Consider the following 12,964-nt stretch of genomic DNA (forward strand, 5'->3'; position numbering starts at 1 on the left):
TCCAAGCATCCAGTAATTTTGTACTTTGCTGTAGTTTCTCTTACTCCCTGTAATGATCACAGACTCACGGGTCTGTGGTTCCCCAGGTCTTCCCTGGAAGCATTTTGTCTGGCACCATGCTCCATACTTCAGGCACCAAGAAATTTTTTAACATGTGGAGCACAGCTGGTAACTCCCTCTCTCACAACTATCATTATTTCATCTTCACTTCCTTTTGGAACTTTTGCCTAAACATAATCTGGACATGGGTGCTGCTTGTTTTTACAGTTTTTCCTATAACCTCTCCTGCAGTCACTTTAGACAGATACTCTGGCAAGTCCCCCAGAAAGGATCTGGCATGGGAGTCATTTCAATTTCTTCCACAGTGAATGTCAACTCAAATGGTTAAGTCTTCCAACAATGGCCATTCTTTCAGTGTTCTTTTATGCCTAAATCATCATTAGACTCTAAACATTTTATGGCAGGTTTCTTGTACCCAGTGAGTTTGCAAAAAGATTTATTATAAGTTTTACTTTTTTCTATTTCATTGTTGGGGTTGTTTTTTCTGTTTGCTCCTCAAGTTCATTTTTAGTCTGCTTTACTGTGCTTCTCCAGCTAATCTAAGGTTATCATCCTTTCTACTTTCTTTAGATACCATTTCAACTTTTTGAGATATTCCCTCTCTCTTCAAATAATTTGTGTTATTCGAGACCTGCTGACTTCTTTTTGTGCTTTATCAGGCCTTCCTTGATAATAAGCATTGGTCTTGCATTTCTAAAGCCACTCTCGACTGTAAAGCTTTATTCTTTACACTGACTCCTTTTAATTTCTCAGATGCTCAATATTTTTGCTGACCTCAAGTGTTGTCTGTCATGCCCCATGAGAATGTTAAGCCTAAGCACAGAATAGTTGCAAGCTCTGCAGTGGTTCCTCAGCTGGAGCATACAGATCTGGAGATCAGATGCAGATATCTGGAAGTGCACATCTGAAACCCATGAAGGCCATGCCTTATCCCATGAGCTCCTTTACTGGTTGTATCATCAAACAGTTTTTGAGGATAAACAGGCAATATCTATGTCCCAGTGTGGGATTTTCATAATGGACAAATCTGGCATATCTGAAGTTTCCTGTCCTCAGAGCCTCTGTGATCTTTGTCAGCTCTTGCAGCTGGGGATGTTTATAGAAAAACTAAGTTGGTGGATTGTGCTGAGCTCTGGTGGCTGCTGACTTCATTCCTGCCAAAAAGTCAATCCCTGTGGGAGACAAGAGCTACCCGCTCAGGGGTGCAGGGCTAGATGAGATGAAGGGGGACTGGGAGGGAAATCAGGGTCAGTCTGGAAGATTCATTGCTAATTTGATCTTTAAATCATCTCTCACTGCCTCACTCACATTCCCCAAATCACCAGAAGCACCACCTCAGTTATTTCTGCCTCAGAACTGTGATACTGATTGTGTAAGCCCCAATCCTTTTCAGTATGAGTGGGAAACATTTGCTGCAATACCCATTACTAAAAATAGGCTATTGGAATTCACCTGATTAGTCCTTGAGATTTGGAAAGATTAATTGAGTATCACTAATAAGCCTCAGTATCACTAATTTAGAGCACTAAACACCAGTGCTCTAAATACACCTTTTTATTATATTCTTTTTCTTAAATGACTGTTTTCAAAAGTTGAAATGGACAGATGCAGAAAATTGGAACATTTGCAGCTTTCTCATATGCCGTGGCCAGGGAGGTAAACTGTCCTGGAGAAGAAGTCATCATATAATTATATTCTTTTGTGCACCAGAGGCTTTATTATATTTGCATCCAAGATGAAACTTTTTATCTTGCAGTGACATTAGAAGAATTGGAGTTGCACTCATTGGACACCAGAGACGAATAGTCAGCAGTTTACAGACTTTGCGGTTACACATGATGCACATACAGGAGAAAGGATTTCATGTATGAAAGTAATAGAAGCAACTGTGTTTTGTGCCTCAGCATTTCTAAAATGGAAAAATATTCTCATTCTTCCCTCCTGCTCTTCCCAACTCCAAGAACTGCAGTCTCCAGTTCAGACTGTACAAGTACTTCTATGTTAATGCTTCCAAACCGGAATTTTTAATCACACTGCACAGCTCCTCCACCAGTTCTCTGCCGATAAAATCCTGGCCTACTGCAAGACTCTTGCTACACATTGATGAATAACTCAGCATGGATGTGTAACTTTGTATAACAGTATTTGGGAAACTTTCATGGACTTACTTGAAAGTAGTAATCTATTTGGCCTGGTGTGGCTTCTTTATCGATGTATTTAGAATTTGCTGGTAGATCAAAAAGTATTTGACTTCTTTCATGTTCTGTGACCATGTAACTTCCAACACCAAATGTGCAATCAAAAAGAAGTTTAACATAAATATTTATTTTATCTCTTAATTAAATCCAAAAGTATGTGTCCTATCATTATATTACTTTCTAATAGTTTGAATGCTGGTAAGCTGGTGCCTCAAAACATTAGTATTGTTTGCAGAAATGACTGATGATTTTATGTAGCAAGTTTTCATTGTGTGAATAATTGCAAGCATAGTGAGAGTAATCTGTTTGAAATCTTGAGGAAGGTTCTTGATTTTCAATTACTTTAGCACTCGACACTTTTTATGCTTTAAATTTTAGATTAGGTTGGAAAATTTGTTTATCCTTGGGATTCCTCACCACCCTACAAACCTTTTTTTTTTTTTTAATGTAATACTCAGCATTTGCTTCTACTACTGGAAAACTGACCACATGTAAAACACGGTTGTCAGCTCTGTTGCAGACACACAGATTTCAGAAGAGCTTTCTGTTTCAAACATGCAGGTCTCTGCTGATGGATAGGGAATCATCTCCAGCAGCAGAGCTCAGAGGGCCAGCCATGGGTGGGGTGATGGGATCATTCCCGTGGGAGCAGGCTGGCCATGTCCTCTTCCAGCCAGGGCAGCAGTGCAGCCCCAGTGCTGCTGGAAGCTCCAGGCTGCAGGATGCAGTGACCTTGCACAAAGGCAGAAAAGGAGATGCAGGACAGCAGTGTGGTAACATGTTGCCTTGAGCCTACTTCTAACTGCTTTTAGAGGCTAAAAAGCAAACTCTGCTGAAATGGGGCTCTGGTCATTCCAGGCCAGATCTTCATTTAGTACAGATCTCTAAAGGACATCCGAGGTATTACCTTTAGAACCCTTCAATAGCCATATTTACATGCAAGGAAACGTCAGCAAAGGCCTAACATAATATTTGTACCTCTCTAAGACTTCCAGCTTCCATGTTTTGTTCAGACAACTGACACAGACGTGCTGGGCTACATTTCCAAACTCTTGCATGGGATATGCACTCCTGGGAGCAGGGGCAGGACCGCATGGCCGTGCTGTGGAACCCCACGCAGATCTGCACCGCATGTCACATGTAACCTGGGCAGAAGCTTCTCTTCATTCCTGTGTCCTTCGAGGGCATCTTTGAGTTCTGTGGCATCCCAATGTACTCCAGCATTGCAGCTCTTCTGTTACAACGTGCATTTGGGCTATCGGTATAATCTATGTGTATATCAAAATGAACTAACTGCTTTGTGTAATCATAATGGTGTTTACTGCTTCATTTACAGCTTGTAAATCACAAGGTGTTTCCTAAGTCTTGGAAAAGGCTGCCATTGTATATCAGTGACAAAGAATGAAAATCAGAAAGCAACTCAGAAAAAATTATGCTTCCAACCAGATCACAGAGTAAGACACGAGGCCTGATTTCTGTTGTCAATTTATGTTGGAATAATTGCATTAATTTAGGTGAGATAGCAGGAATGCACTAAGTAATTTTTTCTTTCTTTCATTAAAAAAAAAAAAAAGGCAGATGTAACTGAGGAAAGAGTTTTCTGAAGATCAGGAGCCACTGGTGTTCTACAGTGCCAATTTGATGAGCTTGTTTAAAGAAGGGCAGCTTCAATCCTATTGTAGCTCCAAAGGTAATTTTGTCAGCAGGAGTATTTCCCACTGAAGTCATCAGTCCAGCACAAGGATGTGAGTTTTGCAGGATCACAGCCCTTCAGTGGGGAAAAAAAACATTTGTTCTTTTCTGTGACTGTCACTCAAAAAATTCTGCCTGAATTCCACATCTGAATAATTTTTTGGTAGAGGTGCTCTTACAGAAAGAAAACCATACTTACCTGAAACCTTTTGAAAAATATCAACACACCACAGAGTAATTTAAAAGTGGATTTTAGTTCATCATTTTATTATCCATTTTGCCTATCATTGCTTCCATGGCCAACAACAGGACATCTCTGGAATGAGCCTTTCTCACAATTAAATCCATTACTGAGGAGGTAGGAGTCTGTTATTTGTTAATGGGGTTTCAAAATCATTCATAGCTGACCCAAACAATGTATGTGCACTTTTAGATAGTCTTTTGCCAGTTTTTTTTTGTTCCTGGTAGTGAGGATGCAGAACTGACATGGTTATATGCATACAACCTGGATATATTTAATGAAAAATAATTTCTAAATTTATCGCACTAATGAAAATATTTTTTCAATAGAAAATAAATATAACAAAAGTAAAACATTTATTAATCGGATATATTTTTTATATAAACAAGAGTTTGGGTGACCAGAAAGAAAAGAAGAAGGGATTCTTTGAGTGAGCACATTTGTTAATAACATTGTAAATCCAGGATTTTGTGGCTTTATTCAGCTTGTTTTTCTGTTGTTGTTTTTGTGGTGGTGCAGTATGACACTTTTCTAATAGTTATCTTGATGAAGTTCACATTTTCCCCATTTTGGAAATGTTTTATTTGCTCTTGTGCTGCTTCCTAGTCTATTCTTGCTTTAGTTTAGCAATTTTTTCATCTTTTTTTAATTTAAAAACAAAACAAAAAAACCACCCTAAGAGGTGTTATTTTTCAAATGTGAGCTTAATTCTGTGCAGGCCACAAATGTATATGTGAAATTAGAGTAACTTCCTTTGTTACAGGAAGTTCTTTCTTCATGAGAAAATTAGCTCTAATTATCCTGCATACTGCAGAGTGCAGCTGGAGTTTAAATTTGATAAATTAAAGCAAATTTAATAGGCTGGTTTTGAGAATCTGGCCCACATTACAGAAGTGCTTCATGACTAAAAGTACCCATTGAAAGTTCACAAAATAAAGTGTGAACTATATGCAAGCAACAAAAAAAAAGGTGTTATAACATGGATGTGTATAAAGAAATAATTCTTACCTGTTTCACTGCATTCAGTGACAGCTCATCCATTCAGGTAACTGTGCTTGGTCAGATGAATTTCATGCCTTAATTGTATCCAGTTGTTCTGCTGAACCTGTGAGACAGAGAGGGTCTTGTTCACCATGTTCATGGTGTCAAAACCGAACAAGGCACAGCAGAAGGTTTAGTAGAATTTACTCATGAGGTGTTTGCACATTGGAATTATTGAGAAACAATGGGAAGCCTTGAAGTGAAAGAAAGAGAATTGAGCCACGTAATTTAAATTTTTCTCAAGCAAAATTTATCCTTTTTGTTTCCCATTAATTTAAATCCAGTGTCTATCCAATAAAAGCTTAGAAAAATGCCATGCTTCAGGACATCAGACAGCATAAAGCAATCCTTTACTTGCAAATAATGCACTCAACAATAAATTAGTTAGTAAATTAGTTAAATAAATTGTGTCCAATATTCTGCTATTAGGTGTTACTTGGGTTATTCTGACACAGAGCTCATAGACTGCAGTACTTTGATTTTTACATCACTTAAGACTGACTATCCATTTGCCATTTTTAATACGAGCCTAACACAGGGCTTCATTAATTTCTTTTTCAATGCAGATTCCTACAGGTTTCAAAGATGGGTCATAAGTAACAAAGAGACCCCCTTTATGCAGAATCAGCTGAGATTTACCATGAGGAATAGCAGGGACTGTGGAGGTGCCTAGTGAGACTGCGTTACCCACAGCAATTTCCATGTCAGAATGACCCCATGGGACACATCAGCCACCAAGGTAAAGCAGCTCAGAACATTCTTGACCTTGTAGTGAAGAGCAGTTCCTCATTTCCAGCTGTCCCTGTTGTGAACTGCAGCAGTTGTTGAACTGTTTTACCTCAGCTGATGGAATGGTTCTGTGGGACACGTTCTGGCAGCTCAGAATTCTCTTACGAACACAGGGTTCCTGCAACTCCCCTGTCATGGGCTCACTCTGTCTTGGAATATTCCTACAGAGAGTGAAAAGCAGGACTTGCCTCTAATCCAGCCCAACATTTCTTTAGTTAAAATAATTATAAAAGGTCTGTCTTCCATTGCATCTTCCAGGAAAAGCACTAAAAACAGAGACACTTGTGGCATTTGCACATGGTTGAGAACTCTGTATTCTGTTAAGCAGTTTCCTTCCAGAATACCCTTGTTCACCAATTGTAATGAATCTTTCCTGAATAAACAGCAAAGATAATTTCTTTTTTATAATAGCACTATAATTATTTTTTTGAGAATGAGGGAAAGATGCGGTGGGCTGGGCTAACTTGTAGTACAATAATGATCTTGAAATCTCCTGGAGAGAGAAATTAATAACTCCCCAAAACCTACATAAGGTAAAAAGGGAAGAACTGTCCATACTGTGCCAAGGAGCTCTAACAAAAACTCAAGTTGCATAATACAGTGCCAAGTACTTACAGCTGGCAAAATTTTCCACCATCATATCCTATATTTAGTAGTGCACACTGCCCATCCATGAGTGTTGTATATAATTCCTCAGATCATAGACCAGGATATGGTGAACATGTTGTGGTTATAAAATATTTGTTTTTATGTACATAGAGCATTATAAATAGAATGTATATCGTAAAATCACATTTTTCAAACCTACAGAATTAATTACCAACAACACTAATGGGGTTTGTTTGCTTTTAAAAATTTTCATGGCATGCACTGTGGGTGTATAGTTCTTCCCAAAATTCCTTGGCTTGTTAGCTGGAAATGGACAGCCTCTCTTTTCCTCCACTGGTAGAAAAAGTCATTTTCAAACTGGCTCAGAGAAAGATGCCTGCTCACCCTTCTGCTGCCACCTCACCCAACCCCTTCCTGCTGATTCTCTTCCACTCAGCTAATTACTGTAGAAATTAGTGATCCCCAAGGGGAAGCAAGGTGCCCATGAGCCAGCTGATGCAAGATGGAGTCCATGCTATAAAGAGTTTTCAGTTCCTCTCCTGAAATCACCAAAGATGTTTGCAGAGTATATAAATTATTTTCTTTTACATGACCATTTATGGACACCTAGGAGGTTAAAATGAGGGAAATTTTCAAGGGCATGTAAGTAGGGATAAGCCAACATATAGCACAAAAAGATAAGCTGACTTTTAGAAGGGAAAAAGAACAACAACAGTTGATGAAAAACCTAAGGTTAAAAATGGATTAAAGTATATTTCCATATTTTATATGTGAAATAAGATAACACCAGTTCAGTGGAATTTGTGTGTATATTTCTTTAAATATCCTGCATGAGTATATCTTACTTTCCTTTCCTGCAAGAGATTTCCCAAGTACTTATCTCTTCCAGAAAGGTTTAGCATATTATCTGATATTTTCATACCTGAATAATTAAACTGGAATTTTAAAAATGCAAGTTCTGACAGTGAAGATATGGGGGGAACAATAGAATTAAGAGGTTCAGTCTCAAAGTAATTGAAAGTTTTCACATCTATTCTACTTTGTTCTTGTCCAAAATTTTTACCTGTATCTATCTGAGAACTTTGACTAGCTCTGCACACATCTCAGTGCCACCCCAGAAACTCCTGAATCTATAAATGGTTCTAGTTTGTGCAGCTTAATTCATATAAAAAGGCTGATTTGACATGGGACTTTATAGAAGACTAGAGTTAGGTATAATAAAAAATCAAAATCCCTATAAAATATCTGTAAGACACCATGAGATAACTATTTTGCCTTATTATACCATCACCTCTTCATTTCTGACAGTTCAGTGAAGAGCTGGTCAGCAGCAGCATGTATGTTGAGTGGTATAACCCTGAGACTGAAAACCCACAAATCAAAGAGAAACCCAGGTCTCTGCATTCTGAACTATGGGATGTCAAAGGACTCCAGAGAAAGTAACCTTGAATCTAGAATCTGGAAAATCAGGATTGGGAGAAATCTGCTTTGGAACCCAAATATTCCTTTCTGGTTGTGGATGATGGAAAAGTGCCCAATGAAACAGTCTAGGGACTATTTTCAAAATATCATCACCACATAATGTCCTGAACAGGTACAGTTGTCATAATTAATATTGGAAAGTCCAGCTGACAGAATTCTGAATGACTAATTGTTCTTGTAGCTACATACTGGCTTTCTTGAGAGGAACCTAAATATATAATAAAACATAGAAAGCTCTAGTTAATATTGGCTTAGAAACTGAGTTTTCAGTTTTATCTCATTCAGATTGGTTTTAACTGAAAATTATTAATAGGAAAAATGAAAAGCATAATAGGATTATTATTTTCTCCTGTTAGAAGCTGGGTGCTCTGAGCTGTATAACTTACCATCACAGTCTCTTTGTGTAAAATAGGATTAGCTGAAAAAGACAAAGTGCAGCCAGTGTTCCAAATCTGCAGATTATTTGTCACTAATTGTCAGTTTAGGAAGTTCTATTTTTGTTTTGGGCAAGTTCTGCTCTACCACACCCTGTATTTCCAAATCCTGCTGAATGACTTTAATGAGCATCTCGATTAATTCCTGGGAGAGTGATGTGACTGTGAGGAATTAAAAGTTTCTGTGTTAATAGGCAATAATGTTGCTGTGATCTAAAATCACGAGAGTTTGTTACTGACTTCCATGGCAGTGGGATAAGCCCAATGTCCAGATTTTCTGTAGGTAGGCTCTAGCTCTGCAAACAGACTCTTTTCCTGCACCCCACTACTGTCATGGTTAATTTCTTGTTAGAAAACCAGCATTTATTGGGACATGAGCTGTCTTGTTGTTCGAATAGATTGCTAAAAGTTTTTGCTGGTTTTAATTATTCTGTTGAAGCATTTCAGGTTGAGATGTAGGTTGGTCCCTCAGGGCATGATCCAAAGTCAGCTGTATCCATAAGAAGAGGTCAAGGGAGTGAAACAGGTTTTGAATCAAAGGTTTCTACAGATGTTCCTGGACCAGATGCCTCATGTAATGGGGAGAAGAGAGTGCACTGAGCCTAAAAGAAAGGCTGCTACCTCAGGGATGTGATCAAGTAAGCTGTGGTTACTTTCAACATGGAAAAAGTAAAATGCAAGGTACTAAAGTTGGGTGCTGCAGTGTTTGTTGTTTTCTCTGGCTTGGATGGTCAACTCTGACTTTGGAGTTAGTTACCTAAATGACCTACACATCTAATAGGGTATCTAGCAGAAATTGTTTGGCTTTGTGGGGTTTTTCTCCCCAGATAATTTCCCAGGCTTGTGGATTTAAATTCAGGATGACACCACAAAGCCCCATCAAACAAACAGAACTTCTAAAACAAAAGGGACTTTTATATTTTTATTCTTTCATAAATCAGGATGCAATATGGTCTCCCTTTCATAATACAAGTTCTGACTGATGATCTGCCTCTTTGAACAAGTTGTTTCATACTCCTGGTGCACTGCAGTCTAAGTTTTCAGATTTGCCCAGTTAATGAATGGCACAATAGCAAATAAAATAACAAATGCCCTGTTAGTGGTTCCATTTTCTGGATTCTTTTACTAATTCCCTATCTGGAGAAAACCATCCCACTCCAAGATTCCTAATAAGGAAACCTGTAAGCATTTTACATCTTAATGGCCATGATTCCCTATCTGCCTCTCCCCAAGTGAGCTTTGAATTGGCAGTGTAGTTTTTTACTACCATTTCTTCTGCAGTAATTTCTTCTACCCACTCCTCTAAGTAAGGCTGAGATGTCTATTTCACACTGAAAGTGGGAAAAGTTGTTTCTTTGTTAACTCTGGTGACAGGATTCAGTGTTTGTTGCTCTTACCCAGAGCCTTCCATCTGCTCCTGTGGAGGCCAACATCAACATTCCCTGGTGGTATCAGTTACATCACACACAGCGCTGCCGTGACTGACTGAAAACCCAGAGGCATAAAAAGGGCTCATTCTTCTCTGGGGTGGTGGAAATCCTCCTGACTTCGGGAACTTCTCTGCACTTCTCAGGACTGCGCCTGCAGTTTAGCAAGAAAACATAAATCTTTAAAAGATCATGTGAAACCCTGTTTACTGAAAGGCAATAGTTTATTTTCTAGCAAAGCAACATTCATTGATTTAGCTGCAATTAACAGTTTTCATTTTGTCATCACTTTTTTAAAGAAAAACAAACCACTTGGACTTTCAGAAAAAAAATACAAAAATAATATTTTGCTACCTTCCAAACATTAGCTTTGATTTACTTTTGGAAGATAACGTGGTTGGTATGTTTTCTCAGGACAGCCTCTATCTATTTCTGTGTGTTGGTTTTAAATGTATCTGAATTAAAAGGGGTTTTAATCTCTGTCTCTTCTGTGAAATTAGATTGTACAAAACTAAATATGACTGCTCTTCATAGTTTGCTGTTCTAGCATAGCCATAAAATGTATCAATGTATGTGTATATATGAATAAATATTTGATGACAGACACTTTAGATTATATATTTAAGCAGCCATGTCAAAACTTCAGAGGTAGATGGCTTCAAAAGCAATGGTATAGTCATTATACTTGCAAATTATTTTACAAAATCAAACCATGGCCTCAGCACAGATCTCATATCCCTACCAGTAGTCTGAAACCCACCTTTTCTTTAAAGACCCCTGCTAAAGGTTTGTTTTGCCATTGCTTCTTTAAGCGAGACATATTTGAATAATGACAACTGCCCGTGGCTCAGTCCTCAGCCCTCATCTCCCAGCAGAGCTGCCCTGGCGCTGCAGTTCCAGAGGCTCTGGGCTCCAGCTCCATGGTCTGAGCTCTGGGAGATGAACATTGCACAGCCAGTGTCGGTGCTTCCCCCTGGGACTGCCTCACTCCCCAAAATTCCTTTTCTTCACCTAATTCATCTCCCATACACGTCCCACTGCACTTTCTTTTCGCCTGTTTATAACGGTACTGTAGGAATATCCATGGAATAAAAAGCTTACCCTACTAATTTGCAGTCCCAAGGGGAATTTACATTAGACGTGAAGTTGTTATTATTTACTGAAAAGTGGTGTTCTTTTCTTTATTATTATGATTCTATTCCTATGATACTATGATGTTTCATGTAAATTTTCATGTGCTGGCATGCCTACAAGTTAATAGTGTAATAGAATGCTCAGCTCTCAACATTAGAGTGTTTTTAAGGTGAATTGCATCACATATGCCATCTCTTTGCAGAAAGAATATGGGGTTTGGCAAAACTACCTGCTGAGCAACATAATGAGATTTTTGTACAAAGTACAAGTTATTGATTATTATTGTATTTTATTTTTCTATGATTTCCTAAGAGGCATTATCAGGTCTTACAGATGGGGTAAGCCTGTTTATTAAGATATTTATTAGCAAATAAAAGTTACAGTACTGGTGGTTATTTTTGAGTTAATGGTGTTTGTTTGGCCTTAAGTTACTAATATAATGATGCACAGTGAAGCCATACATGATCATGCAAAAAAACCCCAGCTGCTTAACACGGGGTGGTGTACTAATAAAGATGGACTGGCAATACTCTTCAACACCTGAGATGCTTTGAGGTGGTGTTGTTTTCTTCAGCTAAAAAATGCTCCTCTGTACTTACCACTGAGCATTTATGCTCAAAAAGCACACACAGTTCACAGCATCAGGGGAAAAAAACTGCACATTAAAAGCCGCAAACAGCCATGCTCTCTCCTTCTTGGGAAACGCTGTGAATCTGAATTTTAAATGGCTTTTAATGCGCTATTAAGATTCTGCAGTACCGTTCACCCTCCTCATGGTGATTCACTGAGCCATGCAACTCCTCTAGTATTTGTCAAAGCTTTCACTGACAAAAGCAGTTTTAAAACTGATCATATTATGTAAATAATTCCAGGGCAACGCAGGACAATTCACAGAGAAGTGAATGCCATATACGATAACCAGGCCCTACCTCAAAAAGCTTAAAGCTATAATGAGCCTTTCATTGCATAAAATCACATGCATGCAATGCAAGACTGAACAGAAGTAGCTGTAAAGTAATAGGAAATGAGTGTCAGATGCCCACAGTCCATTACATCCTCTTTATTTAACACGGCAAGAGCTTTCACACTGAGGACTGTCAGGTTTAACACAGTGCACATAATGAAGAATGAATATTTCATTTTAGATCTGGTTGCAGAAACGCCTTTGCCATTCTGTGTTCTCCACTGAATTCAGAACTCCTCAGATAGGGGCTGATTTCAAACAGAAACACCCTCCTCTACCAGATATACCTCACAACTTCATTAGAGTCTAGGAAGTGCTTAATTACAGTGTTTCACTGTGGGATTAATGCTACCTGCCTGTTCCTTTAGTGGCTCATAATGCCACTACGAGGGAATTTCATCTTTTATTCGGAACCTTCCTGATACAGGAAATACAGCAGACCTTGAGCCAATATGATGGGACTATGCTATGCATAAAAAATAAAATGAAATAATTTTTTAAAAAATCCTAAGTGTATTTTCAGCCCCTGTGCCTGCCTGGCCAGGCTGCCTTCCCTCAAGCCCTGCTGCTGCCACTGCCCCAGTGCCGCCTGAATTTGATATTTTCCAGATTCTGCCAAAGCGCCCGCTTGGGAACGGGCGGTGCTGGCAACACCTCGGGTGGCCGTTCTGACTCAGGGGTTTCCCTCCATGCTCATCGCAATCCCCAAGAGGATTTATCCAGGCACTCTTGGGAGAGGCAGTGCTTGGAAACGAGCAATTCCCGAGACGCTGCACACGAGAATGGAGGGGACGCCCCTCGGCCCCGGGGGCGTGGCCTCAGTTGTGGCCCCGCCCCAACGCCCTCCCCCCAGTGGCCGGAAGAGGCGGAGCGCGTGGAGCGGCGGGACGCGA

General features: G+C 39.2%; 1 protein-coding gene across 4 annotated transcripts in view; it reads left to right on the forward strand.

Moving 5' to 3' along the window:
* EPHA6 (EPH receptor A6) overlaps window positions 1-11,651 on the forward strand; it is a 603,925-nt gene extending 592,274 nt beyond the window's left edge. For all 4 annotated transcript variants that reach the window (XM_064728221.1, XM_064728244.1, XM_064728211.1 and 1 more), the window contains one exon: window positions 1,817-11,651. In XM_064728221.1, the coding sequence (XP_064584291.1) occupies window positions 1,817-1,931 (115 nt within the window). In that variant the 3' untranslated portion in view covers window positions 1,932-11,651. The remainder of the gene's footprint in view (window positions 1-1,816) is intronic.
* The last annotated feature ends 1,313 nt before the right edge of the window (window positions 11,652-12,964 follow it).

The sequence above is a fragment of the Zonotrichia leucophrys genome, chromosome 1, assembly GCF_028769735.1.
Source record: "Zonotrichia leucophrys gambelii isolate GWCS_2022_RI chromosome 1, RI_Zleu_2.0, whole genome shotgun sequence".
In the NCBI taxonomy this organism is placed as follows: domain Eukaryota; kingdom Metazoa; phylum Chordata; class Aves; order Passeriformes; family Passerellidae; genus Zonotrichia; species Zonotrichia leucophrys.